The sequence below is a fragment of the Pezoporus occidentalis genome, unplaced genomic scaffold (genome assembly GCF_034315485.1).
Source record: "Pezoporus occidentalis ecotype Australia unplaced genomic scaffold, CSIRO_AGI_Poc_V1 ctg68, whole genome shotgun sequence".
Lineage (NCBI taxonomy): Eukaryota > Metazoa > Chordata > Aves > Psittaciformes > Psittacidae > Pezoporus > Pezoporus occidentalis.
This window is the reverse complement of record NW_026916030.1, coordinates 4,174,264-4,199,893: the sequence shown is the minus strand read 5'-3', so window position 1 is coordinate 4,199,893 and position 25,630 is coordinate 4,174,264. Positions and strand designations below refer to the sequence as shown.

Below are 25,630 nucleotides of genomic sequence, written 5' to 3'. Positions count from 1 at the left end.
GCCCTTGGGGGAAGGAAAGCCAAAGAACATGGGGTTTATCTTCTGAACCTCCAGACAAATAAAAGTGAGAAGCCGACCGATGGAGTTCCATCACGTGTATGCCAAAGAGATCTTTCACATTTTTTTTTAATGAAGTTTGTGCTTCATGTTTCTGTTCTTAGAGCACATCCTTTTAAATTCACGTAGTACCTGCAGCACCAATAGTACGAGCCTGAAAAAAGAGAATAATTCTGTTATTTACATTATAGGAGATATGCCTTTCTGACCCTCCAGTGGTTATGACACTGGTGGATGGACCTACTGGAGACAGTGACAATATGATCTGTGTAGCGTATCGGCATCAGTTTGATTTAGTTAACGAGAGCACTGGGGAGTCCTATAGACTGCATCATGTTGAAACAAACAAGGTAAGTTTTCAACATTGAGACTATTTTCTTGCAGAACCACACTGAACATAATTTTTTGCAGACTCGGTGCATCCTGTGCTGGCCTCCTGGAAGGATAATTTATGGACATCCTCATGTCTCTTCACTTTGTCACCTCTGCTTTAGGGCACTCTGAGATATTTGTTCCTTTTGGAATACATGATAATCATCACTCCCAAGAGAGGCAGTTAGTCTCTCTTTTCATTTGATGGTCCTTGTGAATAGGTTATTTTCAGTTAGGTTATCTCAGTATCCTCTGTGCCTGTTCATTAACCTTTCCCATTATCTCTGCAGGTTAATTTTGTTGCAGCTATTGATGTCTATGAAGATGGTGAAGCTGGTTTACTGTTGTGTTACAACTGTAAGTATTTAGGGAAGGTTGAAAATGGTAATTCCTTAATCTGGATATGTAAATCTTTTTCATTGGAGTCTAGATCTGTCTTTTTAAGTAAGCTTCATTGTTTCATGGGAAGTTTTTCAATATACGTGCTTTTGAATTTAGATGTGTATTAGACAGACTAAAAATTGAACTATTATTTCAGGGTATGTTGAATGTAGACATACTAGCTGTTAGGTTTTAATTTCAGGTATATGGATGGGTATGTATGTATTTATATATGTAACCACCTTAATCACAAAAGTCCTATTTCTTCACATCTAGTTCATTCTTTAAGTAGTTACACACTTCCTAGGTTTTTGCCAGACATGTACAATTTAATTTAGCATTCCACCCCTTCTTCCTCTGTGCGCTACCCCATTCTGTCTTTGTGCTTTTCCTTCAGCCTGCCTCTTGGCACTGCTGGTATTATTTCATTGTAATTCTCTGAATCCCCTTTTATAAAATGGGACACAGAATTTGGCAGTGGCTTAAGTTTGTATTTAGAAAAAGACCTATAATACATTTCTGGGCATAAACTTTGATTCAGTCTAAGAACAGCAATTACAGGAAAAAATCCAGTTTTGCCTAAAAATAGAGCTGGAAACAACATGTATTTGAGAGGGTCACAGATGTTTACCTGGAGCCCCCACTACACTTGTAGAATCACAGACTAATTTGGGTTGGAAAAAACCTTAAGATCATCTAGTTCCAACCCCCTCACACTAGATGCCCAAGGCTCCGTTCAGCCTTGCTTTCAGCACTGCCAGGGATGGAGCATTTACCACTTCTTTGGGTAGCCTGTGCCAGTGCCTCACCACCCTCACAGAGTATGTGAGTAAAGAAGTAAAGAATGGGACAACTTACTAAAATGTAGGCCTTTCATTTTGATCTTTCAAATGTTTTGTTCCCAGAGGAAGCACACTTCCCTTATTTGTTTAGATAAAGGGACTTCTACATAAATGCTTGATGACGCATATAATGCCTGCACGTATGGAAAATATGCCTGTAAGATGGGTGTTTGTCATGTGCAGTGTAAGGTGATGGATGCTCCTTTTCTCTTTTTATGTTACAGATGTTTGCCAGTACAGAAAGGTACATCCTTTCAATGGAGGTTCTCCACTGATCCAGCCATCAGCTTACGACTTCCATTTCAGCTGGAATCAAGTTCCTTATGCTGTTGGTAAGAAAAGATCTCTTTTTACTAGGTGGTTGTTTAGATTTGCACTTGGCTTTTAGTGGAATCACAGTATGTGTGCTAAGAATAAGCATGTTGCATTCATGATGCCACTTTAGCTAAGTTTCTGCATATGGTAATTTGAAAAGTGGAGTCTTGGTGCCAAGTTCTTTCTTTGCTGAACTTTTTTTCCTTTCTCTTTTTTTCTGTTTTTCATTTTCCACTCAGTCTGCGTTCTGCCAGGCATGGAGAGTGACGTTTTCTTCAGGCTTGATGTAGCTCAATGTCCATCAGTATGTTAGACAACCCTTTTCATAGGAAAGGGAGATGCCCGAAGAGGTCAGATACTCAAGAACAGTTTTGATGGAGCATCCAACAAACATTTCCATTAACCATTTTTCCTTGCCAAATAATTTTTGTTTCATTGCAGTCTGTGCTTTCCCTTATATCCTTGCCTTCACTACTGATTCCATTGAGATACGATTAGTGGTGAATGGGAACTTAGTCCACACAGCAGTTGTGCCTGAGCTTCAACTTGTAGCATCAAAGGTAAGACACAGGAAAATCACATTTGTCTGTTTCTGTGATGTGTTGGGATCTTACTCACATGTAAAGTTGCTGCAGCCAAAAACCAACCAACCAAAAACTGTAACACGAGCTACTTGATCTGTGATAACCATTCATCTTCGTGCTCTTGGTTTATATCAAATACAATCAAGATTGATCTCACTATCCTTTAATGCTCCGAGTAATGCAGATCCAAGGTATCTGACCATTTATGGGGCAGATGCTATCCTCAACATCACAGATGTTCCTCACACTTATAGTGGGGTAACATTTCCATGACCAACCCTAGCTGACATGGCAGCATTACAGCAATAGAACACAGTGGACAAACATTTGAGCTCTTACTCAGAAGGTAAAGTCTCGCTGTACTAACGATGAGTTGTTTGTCATTTCAGTCAGATATTTACTTTAAAGCGACTGCTGCAGTAAGTGGATCGTGTGACAGCAGCGCTAAGGAAATGAGTTCAAGGAGCTCTCCTCAAACACCGACAGCTTATGAAATGCCAGAAAGTCCTCTTTCTTCTCTAGAAGGTAACATGGTTTCTAAGCAGCTTGAATAACCATCTCTGATCATTCCAACAGCTATCACATCTGATCTTTAGTAAGATGAAATCGATTAGGTGGAAGATTTTGACTTCCTGGTTGAGAGTCTGGAAGAGAGATTTTCCACTTTCTCCACAGACATAAAGCACCTGGCTGAGCTTTTGCTCCATAAGTATCTCAGTTCGGACTGTGTGGTAGCACTGTTGCTAAACTACCACTGGATGGTTAAAGCTCCTTTGAGAACCTAAAGAAAGAAGTTAAGAAGTTCTAGCCTTGAAAGAGTTCACACAGTCAATGTAGTGTAACATGATCTGTGAACAATCAGTCTGTAGGGGAACAATAACAGAGAAACAAGGGCTCATCAAGTAGATAATGCAAGAAAGATCTTTGTTATTTGGGTTAAAAAGCACCCAGCACAATGAGTGTAGTTTTTTGTTTGGAAATACTAAGAATTGATTCTGTTGTGAAAATGTAACATTCTTTTTTCCTTTCCTGTTGCAGGTGAAGTTCCATGCAAAAACCTGTACAAAATTCCTCTCAGTAACCTGGTTGGGCGAAGCATTGAACGACCTCTGAAGTCACCTTTGGCTCCCAAGGTCATCACTACTACAACCTCCAGTGGCACTCCCTCTATGCCAGTTACTCACTCATTATCCTTATCTCGTATGGAAATTAAAGAAATTGCAAGCAGAACACGCAAAGAATTGCTGGGTAAACGCTCCTCATTCTTCAGTGCACGTAGCAATTGCTAAGTACAGAATTTCTAATCTTTGGGCCATCACAGTCAGATTTGTAACATGCAACCCGTATTCATAACTAAGAGGTATGAACAAGCAAATGAAACTCTCAGAATTTGCAAGCAGTCTAGCCAGCATCTGATCACAGATTATATTCTAAACCAGGTAGAAGCTCTTTAGTTAATAGAAACCAGCAACAGATACTTTTAACTTTTTCCTGGATGCTTGCTTTTCTGTTAAGAGTAACTTTTATTCCCTTATTAAGGCCTCTTGGATGAGCCTATACCCAAGACAGAAACTGCACAGAAGCAAAAAAAGGCTCCTCGAAGACAGTCAGACCCTAAGCAGGGAGCAGTAAGATCAACCAGTAGTGACAGGTAAATGCTGTCTTTAGAAAAGAACCTGTTGGACTGTAAATGCTTTCAGAATTGATTGTTCAGGCTTGCCTTGGTGTGGTGCTGAGACCTTTGTACACTAATGTGAGTTTCATGCTAATGTGTTTGAGAGTATCTGAATACTCTTAAGTGTTGAAACAACTCCACCTAAACTCATGCTAAAGACATGTTAATGACCAAAGCAGCACTAAATGGGATTTTGTGGGGACCTGCTGTGGTTGAGCCTGTAATGTGATTTTGACTGCTAGGTCTGCGCTGTGCAGGTCACTTGCTGGTTTCTGTGTATGCTCTTGTGTTGTTATTTCCAGGATGTATTTTCCAAAGAAATACCACAGCATTGGTGGGTCTGGCTCTGCTTACCTGACCCCACTGCCATTCTCTTATTTCCACTGCCTCGTAACCTACGTTTGTGTAGAGCAGTGACAGAATTTAGCCAAGATACAACAGACTGAGATTAATGAAACAAAATCTGCTGCAATGTAAAATCATGTGTGATTGATTGTGCTATTTGGAAATTATTTGGGCAGGGACTTCATTAACAATTGCCTTTTGGTGATACTGAGCAGAGTAAACCAGAGAAACTCGGTTTTAATGGTCTGTCTCTGTCTTTAAGATAATTTGATTAAATCTAGAAGTAGCTAATGATCCTACTTGCCCTGATCTGTGTATTTTAGTGACTTCTGTCTTCCTTTCTGCAGGATAATCTCAAGCTCTTTTGAAAGCTGTTCTGAAGGACGTCATCCTTCCACTAGTTCGGATCCAGATACCTTGGCCAACAGGGAGGAGAGCTCACCATCTAGCTGTCCCTTTCAGCCCATTTCTTTATACGATGAAGACATCATTGACTTGAAGTGAAGACAGTCTTAAAACCTTTCCTCCTTACTTCACATTTTCTTACAACTCTGTGAGCTCTGTGGGAATGTCACAAACACTGCTTCTAGTGGTGAAATGTGGCTGGAAGTATTGGTGATTAATCTTTATAGAGCCCATGTTGTTCTGGATAGTTCAGCCTGATTTGGTGATGCTTATATCTTTGACATAGGTATGTTTTGTTTTCTCAGTTTATGAACCATTACTTTTTGTGGAATTCTAACAGTAGGTAATTCATGAGAGATTTAGGCTGAAAATGAATAAAAAGTATTACTTGTTCTGAGCTTCTTGTAATTTGAAGTACCTGAGTGACAAGAGCTAAGTTAATACTGTTATTACTATCTTGAGTTGTTTTACAACAGTGTGTGTCATAAGGGAAGAGGAATTTTACAACATAAATCAGTCCTTTTGGTTTTCAAGCCTTTAAAAAAACAAACAAACCAAACCAAAGGCTTGCAGGCAAGGTCTTTCCAACCAGTCAGTCTGTCCTCCAAATGATGGAGCTGTGGTATGTTCAGTGAAGAATCAAGGATGTTCTATAAAGAACAGGTAAGATAAGAAGATGCTGCTTCCTTTGCTCTGGGCTGTCCATGCGTATTTTTTAGAGAAACTTGAAAACTGTTTTGGTGTCAAGAATCCTTGAACTGAGACTTTTTATAGAAAACACAAACTCAAAATATTCTTTTAAGAATTGGAAGTTAAAAAAACCCCAAACAACAAAAAAATACCCAACACTAAGCAAAAAAACCCAAACCAAGTGCATTTCTCTATTTCCTGGAACACTGCATTAGCTGTTGTCTGGTCCTGCACCAACAGTCTAAGTCATTATTCCAGATAACTGCATTTTTCTAACTAGATCCAGATGGAAATTGCACTGCTAAGAAGCTGGTTTTCTATGATGAAACAGTCATCTTAAACATTTTGTTACCTTAAAGGACAGGGTTTCATTTTTAAAGCTTATTATTTTTTGGCCCTTTATGCCAATAATTTTATTTTAAACCTTATTTTGAAAGGGTTTGGGTTTGTTTGGGGGAATTCTGTTTTGCTTGTTTTGTTTTTCCATGAAAGAGTGATGCTTCCAGGCTTTTAATATATATAGAAAGATTTTACCTTTACTAGCAGGTATTTCTTGTTCTATATGTAGAAATACTTCTGTATCCTTGACTTTAATTTATAATACCATTTCTGTGTCATGATTTCACTTTCTTTCCAAGCATGACCATCTGGAGACGTGTGCCTTTTGCTTCAGTCTGTCTGAATGTAAAACTGTTTTTGCAAAGTATTTTTTTTGCCCAGATTATTGTGTATAATGGTTTAATTGCTCCACCTAAGAAAATACACAATGCCTTATCTGAAAGGATCATTTCTTACTCTCAGCTGGAGTGGCTGATAAGGAAAGAAGCAATATTTTAAGCAGTAACTAATCTAGGAGCAGAAACAGTATTAACCAGTGGCTACTATGATTTTAGTATTCTTGCACCCATAGATGTATGGGGTGAACCTTAACAAGCATCTGAAAGGAAGTGCCAGCTCCAAGTCTTTACAAGAGCTTGTAACTTTGTGTGAGAACGTTATTTCCAGAGAGTGTGTCTCATCAGACGCCCATGAGTTCTGTGCCTCTTGATGTGATGAATTGGCATCCTCTGAACTAGCTTCTAACCACTATTTCGCTCAAAACATTGTCTTAAATACATACCATTGACTGCTAATTCCAATTAAAAAAGTCAGTGCCAATGGGTGGTATTGATACATAAGCTCTTGTGCACCATTTATAAAGGGCAAGGTTTTCATGCATCTATGCAACCTCTCCTGCTTCAGACTGGTGGTAGATGACAAGGCTTTCTGGAAGCCTGCTGGTGTGCACAGCTGTATTGTTGTTCACTCCAGCCTTAGAGCCATGTTGTTTCCCTTCTGCTTTTCCAGCATGTGCATGCATCTGCTCATTAGAACTTAGGAAATAGTTGTGGGCACAAATTGTAGCCATGTCCACCCTAAGCACAACCCTTCCTGCTTTCATGTCTGTTAAAGCTGCCTTTAGCCTGCATTCTTGACGCTGGCTGACCAGCTCATGGATGGGAGGGCAGATAACCTTTAATTTACAGCTGTGTAAGATGGGTGTTGTTCTAATAGAGAGGAATACTGGAAAGTCTTGCTACAGATGGATGGAAATCCTTTCCATAAAGGAAGGATTGTTACCAAGTTGGACACTTGCTGTCAGGCTCACCTGAAGGCCCATTCTGGACTCTTATAACAGATGAGTTTCTGCAAGAAATGTTTACTATCCCAACATGCTGGATTTGTTGGAGGAGGCAGGGCTCTTAACCTCTGCTGGCTAATGGAATTGTCACCACTTCAGCACTGTGCCTTAGTCTGACCAAACTACAGGAATGTCATTTACTTTGGTGCACGCATTAGACTGTACAGGCAGTTTATAGAGTGTACTCGTGCCTCCTTACCAGCATGGGTAATGACTCATGGAATCACACAACAGTTGAGGTTAGAAGGGATCCCTGCAGATCATCTAGTCCAGAACCCATACCTGTGCCCCTAGGCTGAATGGACGAATGGGTACCTTCAGTTTGCAAGGAACAAGTAGAGCCTGTTTGGATTATGGATCTGCCCTGCTTTGGGGCTGGGGTTGCTGTTTTCAGGTTGGTTTCTTGGGCTGTTGGGGGATGGCTTTGTTTGATGGTTGGGTTTTACTAGGCCAGTCAACTGAATCAATACTTAAACAATTCTTAATAGAGCAGGACAGTAGCACCCATGGGAAGTGTAACACTGCTACATAACCAGTTGTGTAGGGTCCAGGGTGCTGCTCCTGCCATTTACTTTCTGTTGGTCTGTGTCTCTCTGACCAAGCCACGGATACAAACTCCTGCATGTTCTCCTAAAGGTGTGGGTCTCTAATTTGAGCAGCAGCTTTCCCAGAGCTGTTGGCTTAGTCTGCATTTGAGAAACAGTAAAAACCAAATCCAAAGGATTATATATATATATACTTGTGTGTATATTTGTAATTTTTACCACAAGTTTTAAGGGATTAAAAGTCCTAAGCATATATAGGAATCTAAAGTAATGTGATCTTACCACATCTGCAAGCGATAAGGTATTTGAGAATAATTTTTGTTGCCTTCTGTGTATGAAAATGAGTACCACGCTGTTGTCATTACTACCGGTTTGATGGCATGGTTCATACACACAATGCTTGCTACGGTCGAAGCAGTGTTATCTCAGATAGGCTTAGCCTGATTTTGTGGGGGGAATAAACTGTACTAACAGTACAGGAAAGCCCATGTGACAGAATGCAGCAAACATCTGTACTTGCATGCGGGTTAGAAAGTATTTGTACTAGTTGAGCACAGCAGCTTCACCAGCCTGTACACTGCCTACCTGCTTCACTTGCTGCTGACCTGCAGCTGACTCCTGTTTGCTACTGGAAATCATGACATCAGCACACGAGTTAAAGAGCAAATTTGAGATTATTTTCTGCATCCTGGTTTCTAGCTCTGTTAGGCATTCATCTGGTTGAATGGAAAATGTTGTGTCTCTAAAGGTTTATGCAAACAGTGTTATCAACCTGGAGTGTCAGTTTTAACTAAGTCTTTGAATGTCAGCAGACTGCTCTGTAATTCAGTAATTGCCTATTGTTAAGACTGTTGCTACATTTGTGACACAATCTCTTTACCTACCACTTGTCTTAACTGCTGCTGTATTACCACTGGTTTTAATGTCACGTGACGGCGTGTACAGTTTGTGTTTCCAAATAGAAACAGTCCTATCACAGCTGGAACAGTTTTAAGTGCCATTTATCACCTTTATGAAGGAGTAGCAGATTTATTCCTTCATACAGAATGAATCATAAATTTGACCTCCCTTTTTTTCTACACATGCAGAACTAATGACTATTCTGAATTTAAGTTATCAGAGAAGACATTACGCAGGCAGGAGGCAGAACTACTGCAGACAGCTCTGCATTACGGTTTCCATTTGAGTTCTCTAGAAATTGTGTTTCAGAGATGTCATTCATTTAAGTGCTTTATCATACCTGGGGGACTGGTGTTTGTGTCTTAAGCATTACCCATCCTTGACAAGAACTATAATCAAGCACTGGTTTGTGTTTCCAGGCATCTTTTAGACTTTCAGAGACCTCCTCCAGTTGGAGATCTTTACCCCTTAAATCACAAGTTTTTTCTCCTTTTCTGGCTAAGAGTATATTCTCTGGCTGCAATACACTGTAACTCCTTTTGAAAAAGAAATGCTCTTTCTTTAATTCTATAATACATTATTCCTAAGAGCTACACCCCTTCTTGTGATTTTGATGTATTCCTGGCCAGCTGGACAGCAATATGAAAAAGTAAGGTCAATTTAACACTAACACTCATGAAATCCAAGTATTCATCTCCCATTGGGACCAAGACTTATTCCATGGTCAGGCATCCCAGAAACAGTAGCAGCACCACAAAGGTAAAGGACTGCAGTCTGAACTTAGCATGAGCCAGGCTGTGTAATTCATTTCTTCACTGTAAGCTGTGCCATAAGGGAAAGGTAAAGTGCAGCAAGGAAACTAAATCTATTTACTTACAAAATTAGATTTTAATTTACATCTTAGAATCAGAAAGAATGTGTGCAACACCCACGGAGAGAGACTTGAGCAGGGGCTATGCAAAGTGTCTGCACATCCCCAGAGACAGTGTTTAAAAAACCAGAATTCATATTTAGCAGAACTCATTAAAATGATTTGCTAGCCAGTTCAGTAACTGAGATGTCTGCCATGCGATGCAGCTACCTTCAGCTGCAGCACCGTAACTCGATATAAAGGTTTCGTATCAATATAAAAAGCCTTACGCTCAAGATCTTCTGAAGTAGGCCTCGATTTGCTCCAGGGTCTGTCCTTTTGTTTCAGGAACATAAAAGGCTGTAAAAGCTATGTTGAGGCAGCAGAGGGCAGAGAAGAGCCAGAACGTGCCATAGGATGTTAAGAAACCCTGAAGGAGAGACAACAAAACCCCACATTATTAAGAGCTCACAAGTGTACAAGTGCAGTTCTGTACTGCCTGAAAAGACTGGCTCAAGCCCCTCTCAGGAGCATCTCTAAAGAATAATTCCCAATGCTTACTATTAAATCATTGAATTCTTTGGTTACCAGGAAGGCCATAGCCCAGTTTGTTAATACACAAGCACCACTTGATATGCCTCTAGCTTTAAGTGGGAAGATTTCGGATGTCACCAGCCATGGAATAGGACCCCAGCCAAGGGCAAAACCTGCAATTACAAACAGAAGAGAATAAACGCGTGTTAAATATATATTAAAGGGATGACTGAATGATGCCCAAGTTAGTCAAGCAAGGGGGATGCAATTTTCACTCTAGATTCTTGGATGATTCCAGTAACACAGTACCTCTGCCCAAAGGAAAGAGAGCAGATTATTTTAGGGCAGCGTGATAAATCCCAGTCCATTTTACAGCAAATTAATGACAAGTATTCTTAACAAGAGAGGCTTCCTGCCATGAAGTCACTGATAAGCTTAAAATCCAATCTTGTTTCTTACTGCTGCTGCTTTGTGCCATCACAGAATTCAGTGTGGCTCAGACACTAACAAAGTCTGTTTGTCCATTAACAGCAGGGCAATTTAACCTGAGCAATCACTACTCACTGTTGGCACAAGGAGGTATAAATTCCTTTTGCAGGGAATTGGCTTAACTAAGCTCCTAGCTCTTCCCACCACGGCTCTGAATGCTCAGCCCAACTTTGCATTATACCCTGAAAAAGTCTCAGAGACACAACTCATTCCCATTAATCAGTAATGTGACAAAATGGAACAAACCCCTCACATTCAGCAGAAAGTTTGAGGTTGGTGTAATGGCTGCTTAGACGCCTGTTCCACTTACCAGCAACAAAGCAGCCCAGGCTCACCACTGCAAGCCAGGATATGCTGCTTTCTGCTCCTGGCGATGCTGAATTAAGAGTGGCCCATACGTCAGGATTTGATGAGTTGGTTGGATTTGGAAGAACCATTTTAAAGTAAAGCCCAAACAATGCAGTACTGAGAGCCATGATTACCCCTGAAAAGTAAGCAATAACCAAGTTGTCACTAGTTACCACTTGGGTATGCTCTGAGAGACAGAACACAGCTGGTCAGCCAAACAGAAGATGTGGTGCCCCTCACAAAGTGTTTCTTAAAAGACACCGTTAGCAGAAATGAACACTGGCCTTGACAGGAGTGAAAGGTGCCAGACACGCATTCTAAACACCAGCCCCACAACACAGTTGTCATGGGTTACCCCCAGCCAGCAGCTAAGTACCACACAGCCATCCCCCCTCAATGGGCTGGGGAAGAGAGTCATAAAGAGGTAAAACCCATGGGTCGAGGTAAGAACAGATTAACAATTGAAGTAAAATATACTACTACTACTGCTACTACTACTAACAATAGTAATGAAAAGGGAAACAACAAAAAGAGAAGGAATAAATCCCAAGAAACACAAGTGATGCACAACACAGTTGCTCACCACCTGCTGACCGATGCTCAGCCAGTCCCTGAGCAGCGATCAGTCCCTTCTTCCCCCCCAGTTTCTACACTGGGCACGTGCTGTGGTGTGGGACATCCCTTTGGTTAGTTCAGGTAAGATGTCCTGTCTCTGCTCCCTCCCAGCTTCTTGTGCCCCTCCTCCCTGGCAGAGCATGAGACTGAAAGTCCCTGACTTAGGGTAAGCTCTGCTTAGCACCAACTGAAACATCCGTGGTAAGAAGACAAAAAGACGTATGTGATTTCCAGGGGTTCCACCTACAACATCTATATAATTATGATAGTTTCCTCTTACGAGTTCAAATCTATAGCTATACCAAGTTATAAATAGAAAAGCAAACCACTTAATAATGCACAAATTGCAAGACTTAATTCCCCCAACAGAAAAGACATTTTTTGATACTCTGTGGTAATTTTCCTTGCTGACCAAAATTCAGTAAGGTGTTTTACCAGATACGTAGAGCAGCACTTTCCGTCCAGTTTTATCTATGATAAGTGCAGCCACAGCAGTGAAACACACTTGTATGGAACCCACAACAACAGAAGCCAGTCTGCTGTCCTGAAAGAAAGTAAGAGGGAAGGAGAATTTATTCTTTCAGGCTGGCCAAGAGGATCACTTATCAAGCATTACAAATGCATTTGTTACTTGAATCTGAAAGAAGACAAACTATGCCAAAGAAGTTAATGGTGGGAGGAGAAAACAGGGGACAGGGGGAAAAAATCGCAAACAAAACCCCATCCCCAGTTAATACAACATACAATCCTCTTAATAAAGTTTAAAATAAGCCACAACTTCTTCCTATAGTTTCACTGTCTCTGAAACATTGCATTTGCAACTCCAACTAAAAAAAATATACAGGAAGATGCCTATAATATGGATTTCTATCAGTACCAAAGTTTCAGACTAGCAAAACACAACATACTTCCCCAACCTCCCACCCCAGGCAGCAGGATCATTATCAAGTCATTTGTTGTGTGTTTTAGGCTCCTTACAGCACTGGCTAAGCTGAAACTATTACAGACATTTGTCGGTTTAGAAGCAGACCCCACTTACCTTGAAGTTTGCATCTTCAAAGATAGTTTCTGCATAAAACATGACTGCATTAATGCCTGTGAGTTGCTGGAAGAACATCAGAGCCACACCAATAAGAAGTGGCCTGTAGATTGAGGGGTTCTTAAATTCAGAGACATTCAGCCCCTGTTAAAAATAAAGCAAAGATTTGGTGAAAAACTTCATCGTTTCAAAGAACAAAAGCAACAAAAAACCTCCTCATAACATTTCTATCTGTTCAAACTCAGTTTTTTACACCCCCTTTAGCAAAACTAAGTGCCTTAGCAGCAAAAACGTTTACATCTGGACTATGAGAACTCCAGAAAAGCATTTTCCCCTTTTCTCAGGTTCTAGGGACAGAAATAAATAGCACTTTGCAGAGAAAGTTAACACGAATCCGCAGCCTGCAGAAACTGAACTTCAATGCCTATTTAAGCATTCATCTTGCAACAAGGTCAGCGATGCAATCAGAGATACAAGAGAAAATGCATTCATACAACACAAACAACAGGACATTAGAGTCAGAGGTGTGCGGCAAGCCTACACATTGCTAAATAATGCAAAAAAGTAAATAGCTGTCGTACCAAGATCACTCGTGTGCACTGACGGCAGCCCACAGTGACAGCTGAAAGGCAGAGGAAAATGATTCAAAGAATCTCACTTGCTTCTTGAGTATCATTTGTCTGAGAAAACAGGTTTGGCCACCACTTACAAAAAGGTCTATTAACGAAGCTTTGATAACCCCATTTTAATGACACTGTCTGCTTCCAGGTGTTACACCCATACAGAAAGGTGTTTTCAAGAGTAAATGAGATTCTCACCACCTCTTCCTGAACACCAGCTTCAATCTGCTCACACTCCCCCTCGTGGTCCGCAAGTGGCCCCCGCAGAAAGCGCAGAGCAGCTACAGCCTCCGAGCGCCTGCTCCGGCTCAGCAGGAACCTCGGTGTTTCAGGCATGAAGGACATGAACAAGAGCATTATGCAGGATGGGAAGGAGCACAGCACTGCCAGCCAGCGCCATGGTAGTGCTATTCCTTGGTAATAAAAAGGAAAGAAAGAGGACTGTGAGCATCAGTGACTTGTACAAACAAGTTAACATTCACTTTCTTCAGTGCAGCGCTCTCGCTGCATGCACTGATTCTTGTTTGTAACCCAGAGCCCTAAGGCCGGTACCTGCAATGTAGGCTCCCAGTATGCCTGTCACCACCATCAGCTGCACACAGGAGCCCAGCATGCCACGGACTTCAGGATGAGATATTTCGGATATATACACCTAAAGCAGAGAGAAAAAACGTCAAATAACAACTTGTGGCCAAGTTGGGATCAAGGGCTTGAGAAGCCATTTCTGGAACACCCCACACCCCCCGAATTAAATAAAACAAAAAGAAATCCACCCAAACCCCCCACCCTGGGGAAAAAAAAAAAAAAATCCAAACTAAAACCAGCGGAAAGAAAAGGGGGGGAGGGGCACAAACACACCCACACACCCCTTCGGAAAAAAACAAACCACAACGCCGGGGGGGAGGGGCGGGGGGAAAGAGGCGGCGCAAAAACAAAACAAAAAAAAAACCGGGGGGGGGGGGCGATAAAAAAAAAAGAGCAGGGGAAAAAAAAATTCCGGGGGCAAAAAAAAATAGGAAGGGGGGAGGGGGCGGAAAGAAAAAAAAGGAAAAAAACCAACAAGCCACCCAACAAAACACAAATCTCACAAAACAAAACAACCCAGACCTCGCAGCTGCATTTCCCTCCCTCTTTAGAGAGGGCCTCAGTCAGAGGGCGCAGGCAGGAAGGTGCCACCTCACTAACGGGTAACAGGGCTCTGAGGAGCTCCTGATGCAGCGCCCCTTCCCGAAGGTGAGCGCGCTGGTGTTAGCCAGAGCTGCTTCACTTCACGAGGCAGAGCTTAGAGCATGAACGTGCAGCCCAACTGCCTGCAGGGAACGTTCAGCACTAAGAGTACAAATGATTTCATTCTCTGAAGGTCCAAGCTGACCGCTCGTCTTAGCACAGACCATGAACAGCAATCACCATTTGGGATCAACCTGAACTTTTCTGCTACCTTTTAATACATTGACCCCAAGTCAACAGCTACGGTTTAGCTGTATGCATAAAAAAAGAAATTCTTCATATTTTTTATGCATATTTATTTCTTACAACTCTTCCTAAAGTCACAGTTCTTACTTCTGCTGCACAGACAATAAGTAATCCTTATTTCAAGAACAGCTACAAATACTTGGTGTTACAGATGACACTGCTCCCTCATCACTGCAGTCACACTGAAGGAAGCTGCAGAGATACTACTCTAGTAGAACGCAAACAGAAGCAATCCAATAAAGCACTACTGACAGATCACATCGCTGTGCCAGGAATGCACAGCACAGGAGTGCCGCTAGAAGAAACTAATTGGTTTTATTTTGGATTTCTTTGTGATTAAAACCAAGCAAAATCTGATTCTATAGAAATCAGTTTCTTCTAAACCCACAACCCGCCTTGGGCACAGTTCCTTCACCCAAGCCACCTATAATGCTGCTATGGAGAAAGAAACAAAAAGCCCTACAAACACACACAAAAGCAGCCACAGATGCACAGGGCCCAGCAAAACTTCTTACCGGCACAACAAGTGAGGTAACTCCGCTGGCTAAGCCTGTCAGCATTCGTCCAAGATAAAGCACCCAAACATTCTGAGCAGATATAATAATTGTAAACCCAAAAACGTATGGCACCGAGCACAGCATGAGACTCAGCTTTCGCCCCACTTTATCCACCAGGCAGCCTCCTAGTACTCCTCCAGCAGCAGCTCCTAATGTTACTACTGACTTCAAAAATAAGTAAAAAAGAAATATTGTTATACATAGGTATAAATAAATATAGAAATAACAGCAGTTGCTTTTAACGTGCTGAAAAGTACCAACGGCTTCTACAAACTGTGCAAGAATATGCAGGTGTTTTGAAAGTCAAAATAGACATTAACTTCTTAATCAAAACCCAGTCCAGCAGCACCTCTCACCACAGTGAACGGCGAGTGCATTTCACATCACGTACAAAGCTCTTTCAATTAAGAAAAAAGCCCAGAAGCAGCAGCAATTGATTCTTCATCTGTCCACGAAGCTGTCCTTCCCAAACAGGCCTTTCAAACTGATGTAAAGTCCTGAAGAATTCATTATATTGACTAACATGAAGTCTGTAAATATTCGCCATGTTAATGGATGGCACTAATTCATTAACAAGTTTATTTCCTGTGGTCTCTTAACAGGTTCAACTGAGAAACATGAGAGTAGTTAGAGGGCATTTAAGTCCAAATAACAAGAATATTATTCACAGAATCACAGAATCAGCTAGACTGGAAAAGACCTTTAAGATCACCAAGTCCAAGCATTTCCCAGGACAACCAAGCCTATCAGTAGGTCGCTGAGTACACGGCATGTGAACACCTGCAGGGACGGTGACTTCAGCCCTGCCCCGGGCAGCCTGTTCCAATGCCTGAGCACCCTCTGGGGAAGGAGTTGTTCCCAATATCCAATCTAAACCTGCCCTGGTGCAGCCTGAGGCCGTTTCCTCTTGTCCCATACCCTGTCCCTTGGGAGCAGAGCCCAGCCCTCTCCTGGCTCCATTCCCCATTCTCTTTCCAGGCAGTTGTAGAGAGCGATAAGGTCCCCCTGAGCCTTCTCTTCCCCAGACTGAACCCTGCTAGTTCCCTTAGGCTCCTGTCATCAGTCCTGTGCTCTAACAATACGTGCTAACAGAGCATAACCGTTCCTCTGGGAAAATTCAAACCAGCCACCGAAATCAGAAAAAAAAGAAGCTAGATTTCATCAGGACCCGCATTTACCCTCATTCTTAGGAGGAGTAAGACCCCACCGTACAAACAGCATCGTCCTGACCCATGCCTTCAAGTGAACTCACATCATCGCGCAGAGACTTACCCCGAACCACGAGGCCTGATCGCTGTCCAACCTTAACTTAGGGTCGTCGATTCTCCTCAGCTCTGGGATAACCGGTGAGCTATAGCCTAGCACGAAGCCAAAACTAAGCGGTCCCAGGACAGCAGCGAAGGCGGCCAGGTACAGCTTCTTGTTCCGCACTCTGAGGCAGGAGAGGCCCACAAGGATCACGCCGCTCCCACCTCCCGCTTCGGCCCCGGCCCCGGCCCCAGCCCCTCAGGAGGGCCCGTAACGCTCGGGCAGGCCCGGCACCTCTCGCCCCATGGCCGCCAGCGCTGCCCCTCAGCCCGCCCGCGCTCACCTCGGGTCAGGGTCCGGAGCGGGGTGACCCAGCAGGGAGCGGGACTCCTCTGCAGCCATGGCCGGCGCCGGCCGCTGCTGCAGGGGCCGCCGGTACGAGCCAGGGTCCCGGCGCCGCTACAGGCCTCCAGCCCCGCCGGAAACGGATGGAGAGCGGCAGCGGGGAGCGATGACGACGCCGAGGTGCGCCGGAAGCTGCCGCGCACGGAGCGCCGCGGGTCCCGGGCAGCGCCGTCCCTCAGGTACCGGCCGGTTCCCCCTGCCCGCCCCGCCAGCGCCGTCCGGGAGCGACCCCTCACCCCGCAGCGAGCGGTGCGGGCCCCGTCCGGCGGAGGGAGCGATGGCCGCGGGGAAGCCCCAGCCCATACCGGGCTCGGGGGGGCCGTGGCGGCTGCCGCCTGCTGAAGGACGCCCCGCTCCTGGCCGGTACCTGAGGTGAGAGCCGCGGCCCGCGGGGCTCGGGCGAGCGGCGGGGCAGCTGCCGGCACCCGCCTCGGCTGAGCCGTTTGCGTGCGGAGGTGCCGGGGAGCGGGCGGGGGAAGCGGAGCGGGGCACCGAGGAACGAGCCTTGTGCACGGAGCTCGGCACCGGGGCCTCACCGGAGCTCAGTATCGGCTTCCCGGGTTGAGCACGGCAGACCCTTAGAGCTCACCTGCGTTTAGTTCGTAGGGAGCCTGACGGAAACGTGTGTGTGCGTTTTAAAGCGAGCCCATGGCGCTTAGCACAGCCGGTCTGTTCTCTGCCCTGTGTGCTGAGCACAGCCGGTAAGTGCTGTCAGCTGTAGGAGCTACTGTATGTATGAACTTGCGACCTGATAGAAGCGGCTGCTTCCAGTGCGTTTGACCCCCGGCACCTTCTTGTGCGTTTATCAGCAGTGCGTGTCCTGTGCAGCCGTGCATAGCAAAGGCTGCACTTGCTGTTCTCCTGTGCCACGTTAAGAGGTGCACTCTAAGGGCTCACTCTATGAAGGTAAAAGTCTGTACAGAAACAGACACAACACAGACTCCCATTCAGATTCCTCAGTTCTTTGGGTTTGGGAGCCTCTGTGAATTAAATTCAGCCGGTCTAATGAGCAGAATTAGATCTCCCAGGGAAAAGAAAGTAACTATGGCTTTGTAACTTGCCTCATGTCTGTCTTGTCCAAGCTTATTGTAGGAACGCCAATAGTGCAAATGCAAACATTGCGTAGGTCAGGAGGTGGCATTTCAGACCTTCAATTTCAAAGTTAATTCTTTTCATTAAAAATAACCTGTTAAAATAGGTAAAAACCCCCAACCAAACAGGAATTAAAAGAAATAAAAGTGTTTTAAGTCAAAACAGTGCAAACATGTCAAGTGATCTTAGACCAGCATAATCTATAGTCTTTACACAAGCCAGCTAGAAAGATGGCCAACATATCCTTCAACACAGTCTTGCAGACATCTGTCTGTATGTATTCTTCAATTTAAACACAAAGTTACCTGCTTTGTGTTTAAAATAGTTCAGGACAGAGGTATGAATAAGTTCTGTCAGCAGTGAGCTCATCACCCTGCTTATAACGCTTTGGTTTCTTCCATTTACCAGTATTATCCATCAGTAAACCGTAAGATGGTGTTTATTATGGGCGGTCTCCCTGACCATGGCAGGGGGGTTGGAACTAGATGATCTTAAGGTCCTTTCCAACCCTAACTATTCTATGATTCTATTTGCTTTAGTAGGTTTAAAACTAACCCTTACCTTATTGGATTCTGGATTTGAAAGTGTTAACCTGGAACAAGAAAGCTGTTACCATTCATAACGAACACCAGCATTCACTAGCTCCATACAGTTCTGTTCTAGGTCTGATGTGGGACAAATGATAGTTGAGAGTGCATGCAAATGGTTAGTCCTGGTATAATGTGTATCTTAAAATATGTTTGGTAACTCCTGCCTTTGTGTTAACATGCCATTTGGAATACTGATGTACCAGTAATAAAGATGTGATGCTTACCTTGTTTTCTGAACAGAACTAATACAGTATTTTGATGTATCACAGGTAAATTTTTCCATAACCTTATGGAGAAAAAGGACTTTGAAGCATGGCTTGATAACATTTCTATTACATTTCTTTCTCTGACGGACTTGCAGAAAAATGAAACTCTGGATCACCTGATTAGCTTGAGTGGAGCAGTCCAGCTCAGGCACCTCTCCAATAATCTAGAGATTCTCCTCAAGAGAGACTTCCTCAAACTTCTTCCATTGGAGCTTAGTTTTTATCTGTTAAAATGGCTTGATCCTCAGACTTTACTCACATGTTGCCTCGTCTCTAAGCAGTGGAACAAGGTTATAAGTGCCTGTACAGAGGTGTGGCAGACTGCATGTAAGAACTTGGGTTGGCAAATAGATGACTCTGTTCAGGATCCTCTACATTGGAAGAAGGTTTACCTAAAGGCTATTTTAAGGATGAAGCAACTGAAGGACCACGAAGCCTTTGAGACATCCTCTTTAATTGGACACAGTGCCAGAGTATATGCACTTTACTATAAGGATGGACTTCTGTGTACAGGTAGGAAGACAGAAAACTTGGGAGTCTTACATTTGTCACCTCCTCATATGATTAATGAGGGTTTGCTTTTCCTTTACCAGATTATTTCCATAGTGCTAACACAGGTTAAGATGATGCAACATTACTTCCTTTTTTTTTCCTGGTTTCTGTAACCCCTGGCACACCAACAGACCTAGTAGTTAACTTTAATAGAAAAAAAAGGAAACCAATTTCTTTGTTGGCTCAAAAGCCAGTTACAGCAGGTTTCGTGCTTCAGATTTGAGAAGTAAAGATACATTAGTTTTCTTAGAGGGTAACTAAAGGATCCTTGTTTGGGCTATGTGATCGCTGCAGTCTCGTAAGGTGTGGCAGGAAAAGGCTGTTTTCTTACTTGAAACAAGACAGTTTCTCTGATACAGTCTGTAAGCACTTGCAGTTTTTAACACAAGACCTTGTATGAAGACCTGTAACATTTAAACTTGCTACTAGACTGACTTGTAATGATAGTTTCAGCTTTCTCCCCAAAGATTGCAGACTTCAAGATTTCAGTTTGAACTTAAAAATATAGCCAGAACAAATTCAAAACATTAAATATGGAAGAATAGTAACTAAGATGCTGCCAGAGCATATTCAAAAAAGAAAATAAACTTTGGGGACAGGAAACTCCATGGCACCAGTATGCAAAGCAGCTTGGCAAAAAGGACCAGGGGGTCCTGGTGGATATAAAGTTGAAGCACCAATGCGCCCCTGCTGCAAAGGCTAACAGTATCCTGGACTGCTTTAGGAGGAGTGTTGGCAGCAGGTTGGAGGGGGTGCTCCTTCCCCTCCACTCAGACTAGTGAGGCTACACCTGGAGTACTGTGTCCAGTTCTGGGCTAGAAAAGAGACACGGCCACTCTGGAGAGTCCAACAAAGAGCCATGAAGGCAAAGAAGGGACTGGAGCATCTTTCATACGACGAAAGGCTGAGAGGGCTGGGACTTTTTATCCTAAAGAAGAGAGGGCTCAGAGAGGATCTTATCAATGTACCTAAATACATGAAGTGAGGGTGCAGAGAAGGAGGAGGCAGGCTCTTTTCAGTGGTGCCCAGTGAGGGGACGAGAAGCAGTGGACACAAACTGAAACACAGGAGGTTCCCTCTAAAATGCTTTTTTCACTGTGATAGTGATTGAACACATGTTGCCCAAGGAGATGGTGGAGCATCCATCCTTAGACATATTCAAAAGCCATCTAGTTATGGTCCTGGGCAACCAGTTTGGGGAAGGGGGGTTTGGAAGAGTTGACCTCCAGGGGTCCCTTCCAACCATAACCATTCTGTGATTCCATGAAAATTTGAGACAAATGTAGAAGACGAGTAAAGAACTGGAAATGCTGTTTACTCTTTGCTTCCAGTTACCCTGTTCTTTTATATTCTAGGATCAGATGACTTGTCTGCAAAACTGTGGGATGTAAGCACAGGACAGTGCATATATGGTATCCAGACACACACTTGTGCTGCAGTGAAGTTTGATGAACAAAAGCTTGTAACAGGATCTTTTGATAACACAGTAGCCTGCTGGGAATGGAGCTCTGGGGCAAAGACACAGCATTTTAGAGGACATACTGGTGCAGGTATGTTGAGCTTTTCAAGTTGTAATTTCAACAGTCAAGTAACATAAATCATCATCAAACAAATTATAATGTAAGTTAGCTCTTTAACATAATACCTTTTTCTTCTAGGCTCTGTCCCAAGTTTGTTACTTGCATTTCCCTCATAATTAACTTCTCTGTCCTCTACTGCAAATTATCTTCAACTCAGGTGTAGGTCTGTTCCCCTGTGAGAAACAAGGTATATCAAATGTACTAATCCCGCTGGAATTGATTTACTAGAACTCTTAAAAGAGGAACTATCTTAAATTATGCTTTGCCATAATCCAAGCATAAAGGAACCACTGATGTACATACTCTTAATTTGGACAAAAATCAGTCATTTTGTGATGTAAACTTAGGAATCCAGAGCAACCATTCATATCTACAGTTCAAGAACAATAGTTAAAGCTGCAGTAGCTTATGAATTTAGAGGCTACTAGTTAATGTCTCACAGAAAACCATGGGCACAGAGACTGGTCTTCCTCATCAGTACCCTCTTTGCTTGTAGTTTTTAGTGTGGATTACAATGATGAACTTGATATTCTGGTCAGTGGCTCTGCAGACTTCACTGTGAAAGTATGGGCCTTATCAACAGGAACGTGCCTGAATACCCTCACTGGACACACAGAATGGGTCACTAAGGTGGGAATAATGATTTTCAATTAATCTTGCAAAACACTTGCAATAAGCTTGTAACATGTTCCAAGTTTCTGTTTCCTAATCCTAACCATGCACGTACGTGTAGAATCTCTAGAACTTCAGGAAATACTGCAAAATACAGCAGAAAAACCACTGAAAGAAGCTGTAATTAAGCCTTTCGGACCATTGAAGATATTTCTATTTCAAAGCAGGTGGAATAACATTAGGAATCAGTTCTTGGTTCAAAGACCAAATAAGAACAATGGTTCTGAAAGAAATCTACTTTAAAAATGATGTACAAAAACTAAGTTATGGTGATAACCAAAATCTGAGCATTAAAAGTGTTGTGAAGTCAAGAAACAGTATTTTAGTTCAGAGTATTTCAGAACTGGAAGATGGGGGGGGTGTTCTAGAGGTGAAGTGCACACGTTTGCTTATTAATAAAGTTGTCACTAGTAGGAACAAGAAGAGTGTAAACTGTAGGTTCCCTTCAGTAGCTAAAAGTATTACAGTTGCCTTTGTACAAGAGTACAGAATGCAGGTTGTCAATTAAATGAAAAATGCAAATGAAAGTCTGGTTATTTAACAGCATCAACATAAATCGTTACATCCTTCAATTACAGGTAGTTTTGCAGAAGTGCAAAGTCAAATCTCTTATGCATAGTCCTGGGGATTATATTCTTCTAAGTGCAGATAAGTATGAAATCAAGGTGTGTACCGTATCTCATACATACATAATTTCAGTACCGAGAGAAATGCTTGAGTGCTTTGCTGGAGTTTACAAATAATATAAAGCTTTCTTTTCTCCTGCATTCCCTGCTTGTAAAGTTGTGTAGAAGACATGCAGCTCTTTGGAAGCGAACCTTCCAATGCTTCCCTTCACATTTAGATTTAAATCACAGCTCTACATGAATGGTAATGCAAAAACCAAGTGCTTTCAGTGCATGCTTAATGTGCTATCTTGACAGCAAAGCACTTAACTGCAAGTACTGTTACGGCTGGGGACTTCTGGGTGGGAGAGTGCTGTAGTTTGTGGCTATGGATGTGCTCCACAACTGAAACACATTTTTGTCCAATTGGATGGTTGATTTGTTCTTTAAAGTGCCCATTTTCACTGGGTTTTTTTAGGCTAGAAACATCACATATTGCAACAACACTGTAAGATGAGTCACAGAACTCCCTAAAGGAAATAAGTACTTCTGAGGAAACATGCACACATTTACCTGATGCTTAAAGAGAGACTGTGAGGCTTGCTCTGTGTAACTGTTTATAACAGGAATGTTTTATGGCCTTAAACTCTGTTTTAATTGTAGATTTGGCCTATTGGAAGGGAAATAAACTGCAAATGCTTAAAAACACTGTCTGTTTCTGAGGATCGCAGCATCTCCCTACAGCCCAGGCTGCACTTTGATGGCAAATACATAGTGTGCAGTTCAGCCCTAGGATTATACCAGTGGGACTTTGCCAGCTATGATATTCTCAGGTAAATCTTTGTTTAAGACTTAGTCGTCTTTAAATAAGAAGTAGAATATATATTTATTTAATATTTCTATTTAAATAAATGAGAAGTGGAACATACTAGTTTTAATAATTTTAGATATAGGCTGAATATTGGTGAAAATTCTGTAAACATCTTTCTCTACGCATATTGCCAGGTTTAATTCTAATTTACCATCTGTTAATACGATGTTGCCTTGTATTCTAGGGTTATCAAGCCTCCTGACTTCTCAAATGTTTCCTTGCTGGGCTTTGGAGAGATATTTGCTCTACTGTTTGATAACAGATACCTGTATATAATGGACTTGAGGACAGAAAAACTGATAAGCCGCTGGCCTCTACCGGAGTACAGAAAATCTAAGAGAGGCTCAAGCTTTTTGGCTGGTGAAATGTCTTGGTTAAATGGACTTAATGGACAAAATGACATGGGCCTGGTTTTTGCCACCAGTATGCCAGACCATAGTATCCATTTGGTGTTATGGAAAGAACATTGCTGAGACACTCACATGCGCAGCATCTTCAGGAATCTATGGACTATCAGCAGCGTTTCCATAAAACGAGACTTTGCATGAACCAAAGTTGCACACCTAATGGTATCATCATGCAATGCACAATCATTTACTTTTATTTGGGCATTTGGGAATGGGTTGTTTTGGACATAACGCAATACAGCATGCCAACAGTATTCTCCACAAAATTCTGTCTGTACTCATGTTTAAACATACCTATTTGGGCTCTGGAGCATAGCTTGTAACATTTAAACCATTCAAATCCACCATCGAGATTGAAATGAAGTAGTGCTTGACCTGACTTCTGATCTGTTTTTTGATGTTGAAACAGGAGGTGAAGCTACTATCTTAGAACCATAGGCTTGTGTACATGTAACAGCAAATACTGGTTACAGTGCATGGCTGCTCACTGCAAATGGGAAGACAGCAAACCCTTTCTCTCTCCAGCATCCTCTTCAAAATGTTTTTTCCTAATGATAGCTTTAAATACTTAGCCTTTGAAATAAAGGAATCAAGTGGGTCCTTTAACTAGGATCAGATGCTAACTATAATAATTTAAGTTTGGGAACATGTCAATATGAACTCCTCAGTGAGAATGAGCCACCTTTTCATCTGTCTGATAGAGCTTGCCATCACAATTAACCTTAGAGAACCTCTGAGTATTCATCACATTTGCTGATGGTAACTCAGAATGGCTTGACCAGTATTTTATAGGCCACATTTCCTATAGTTTGTGTGAGAACATAATTTAGTTCACAGGGAGGTAGAAAGCTGATGAATGGGAAGATGATTTTCAATCTCTACAGCATCACTCTCTTATAGTAAATGATGTCTAGCAGCCATTCATTCTTTCCAGACATTACATTTAAGATAATCGTGCACTTCATGTAGTTGCTACATCTAGATTTGGAAAGTGGGGGCAAATAACAGTGAGAATGCCACATCTCTGGGGGAAAATAAGAAGTGAAAGTCTGAAGAAAAGCATAGGAGTAGGAAAAGGTCTTTTGCTTTGATCATCATAGGAGATCTGATGTACACACCAGTTAACTACTGAGTAGCAAATGCCTGTCAACATACTTTTGTGGTATTTGACATGTACTTAAAAGCTGTATCTATGACAACATCTGGTTTAGAAATGCTTTAGGTTGGTTTCCCCTCCTCCCTTATAATAAAATGTCCCCTTAATGTCTTTCTTTGTTTTCACAACTTGAAAACATGAGTTTTCATGCAGATTGGCTCAAATCCTTGAAAAGCTGAAACTGCCCGGCATTACTGTTGTGTGATTTTTTTTTTCTTCCCACCATCCAAGGAAACCTAATTCCATACTTGGCACTGAACAAAGGCCAATGTTCCCAAATGTATACAGTATAAATTATACTAATGAAAGGGAAATTCTTACATGCAAGAGTAAGCATTTGGGTGATGGGGCTGGAATTGTACGAAGTCACAGTGGAACAGTGTCTCTTGAATACAATGCTAGTCTCAAGGAACTGGTTTCCACCTTTATTCACATGAACTTACTTTTCAGATGTGTTTGTTGTCAAGGATTTTACCCACTGGAAGCCAAATTCACAGCCTTCACTGACTGGGGCACTAATGAGCTTTGTTTTCTCAGTGGAAAGTGAAAGCTTACGTGAAACAGCTTCGATAACTTTCCTTGAAACTCAGTTCTCATTCTTAATGTGGGTGTAACTATACTGTGTATGATGGGGGCTGTAACTCAGTTAACTCTAAAGGAGCCATGTGATGATGGCCCACCTGTAAAACACTGCAAACCACTTACTGGAAGTGTTCTTTAGGGGCTAGAACTGATTAATTTAATAGTGACCTTTATGATGCAGTCTCTCAGCAAGTTTCCAACAATACTGATTTATTTGGAGGGGAAGGGGAAACCACGGGAAGGGCAAGCGATCAATATGCAAGAGATCAGGGAATCCTAATTCCAAG

The 25,630-nt window shown here is 42.4% G+C and overlaps 3 protein-coding genes across 18 annotated transcripts in view; 2 read left to right on the top strand and 1 right to left on the bottom strand.

Moving 5' to 3' along the window:
• Positions 1-8,877, top strand: part of GARNL3 (GTPase activating Rap/RanGAP domain like 3) — a 38,909-nt gene extending 30,032 nt beyond the window's left edge. For all 9 annotated transcript variants that reach the window (XM_062641282.1, XM_062641278.1, XM_062641280.1 and 6 more), the window contains 8 exons: positions 249-407; positions 720-786; positions 1,877-1,984; positions 2,409-2,527; positions 2,941-3,076; positions 3,590-3,799; positions 4,091-4,202; positions 4,919-8,877. In XM_062641282.1, the coding sequence (XP_062497266.1) occupies positions 249-407; positions 720-786; positions 1,877-1,984; positions 2,409-2,527; positions 2,941-3,076; positions 3,590-3,799; positions 4,091-4,202; positions 4,919-5,075 (1,068 nt within the window). In that variant the 3' untranslated portion in view covers positions 5,076-8,877. The remainder of the gene's footprint in view (positions 1-248; positions 408-719; positions 787-1,876; positions 1,985-2,408; positions 2,528-2,940; positions 3,077-3,589; positions 3,800-4,090; positions 4,203-4,918) is intronic.
• Positions 113-17,060, bottom strand: SLC2A8 (solute carrier family 2 member 8). Of its 7 annotated transcripts, none has more exons than XM_062641284.1 (11): positions 16,909-17,054; positions 16,590-16,749; positions 15,276-15,482; positions 13,840-13,939; positions 13,489-13,700; positions 12,668-12,811; positions 12,064-12,172; positions 10,976-11,149; positions 10,204-10,349; positions 9,933-10,072; positions 113-211 (listed from the first exon to the last, which is right to left on the bottom strand). In XM_062641284.1, exons 1-10 carry the CDS (start codon positions 16,965-16,967, stop codon positions 9,935-9,937), a joined length of 1,449 nt encoding a protein of 482 aa, XP_062497268.1. In that variant the 5' UTR covers positions 16,968-17,054; the 3' UTR covers positions 113-211; positions 9,933-9,934. The 7 variants fall into 7 exon arrangements, 6 of the variants coding, with proteins under 6 accessions (XP_062497268.1, XP_062497271.1, XP_062497272.1 ...); XM_062641287.1 differs by having other exon boundaries at positions 15,276-15,347; positions 16,909-17,051; XM_062641286.1 differs by lacking the exon at positions 113-211 and adding an exon at positions 2,474-2,559.
• Positions 17,061-17,148: 88 nt separating this feature from the next.
• FBXW2 (F-box and WD repeat domain containing 2) lies at positions 17,149-24,872 on the top strand. 2 transcript variants are annotated; one of them, XM_062641300.1, is made up of 7 exons: positions 17,149-17,342; positions 18,922-19,431; positions 20,826-21,020; positions 21,547-21,680; positions 22,301-22,387; positions 22,991-23,160; positions 23,383-24,872. In XM_062641300.1, exons 2-7 carry the CDS (start codon positions 18,942-18,944, stop codon positions 23,669-23,671), a joined length of 1,365 nt encoding a protein of 454 aa, XP_062497284.1. In that variant the 5' UTR covers positions 17,149-17,342; positions 18,922-18,941; the 3' UTR covers positions 23,672-24,872. The 2 variants fall into 2 exon arrangements, with proteins under 2 accessions (XP_062497284.1, XP_062497285.1); XM_062641301.1 differs by lacking the exon at positions 17,149-17,342 and having other exon boundaries at positions 18,586-19,431.
• The last annotated feature ends 758 nt before the right edge of the window (positions 24,873-25,630 follow it).

Bases quoted from the DNA above. Each gene is read 5' to 3' on its own strand.
- FBXW2 (XM_062641300.1), top strand. From the start codon at position 18,942: ATGGAGAAAAAGGACTTTGAAGCATGGCTTGATAACATTTCTATTACA. The intron at 19,432-20,825 runs GTAGGAAGACAG...TTTATATTCTAG, and splicing joins GGATGGACTTCTGTGTACAG to GATCAGATGACTTGTCTGCA. The intron at 22,388-22,990 runs GTGTGTACCGTA...TTTTAATTGTAG, and splicing joins CAGATAAGTATGAAATCAAG to ATTTGGCCTATTGGAAGGGA.
- SLC2A8 (XM_062641284.1), bottom strand. From the start codon at position 16,967: ATGGCTGCAGAGGAGTCCCGCTCCCTGCTGGGTCACCCCGCTCCGGAC. The intron at 13,940-15,275 runs GTAAGAAGTTTT...TCTCTGCTTTAG, and splicing joins TTACCTCACTTGTTGTGCCG to GTGTATATATCCGAAATATC. The intron at 11,150-12,063 runs GTAAAACACCTT...CTTACTTTTCAG, and splicing joins AGTGCTGCTCTACGTATCTG to GGGTAATCATGGCTCTCAGT.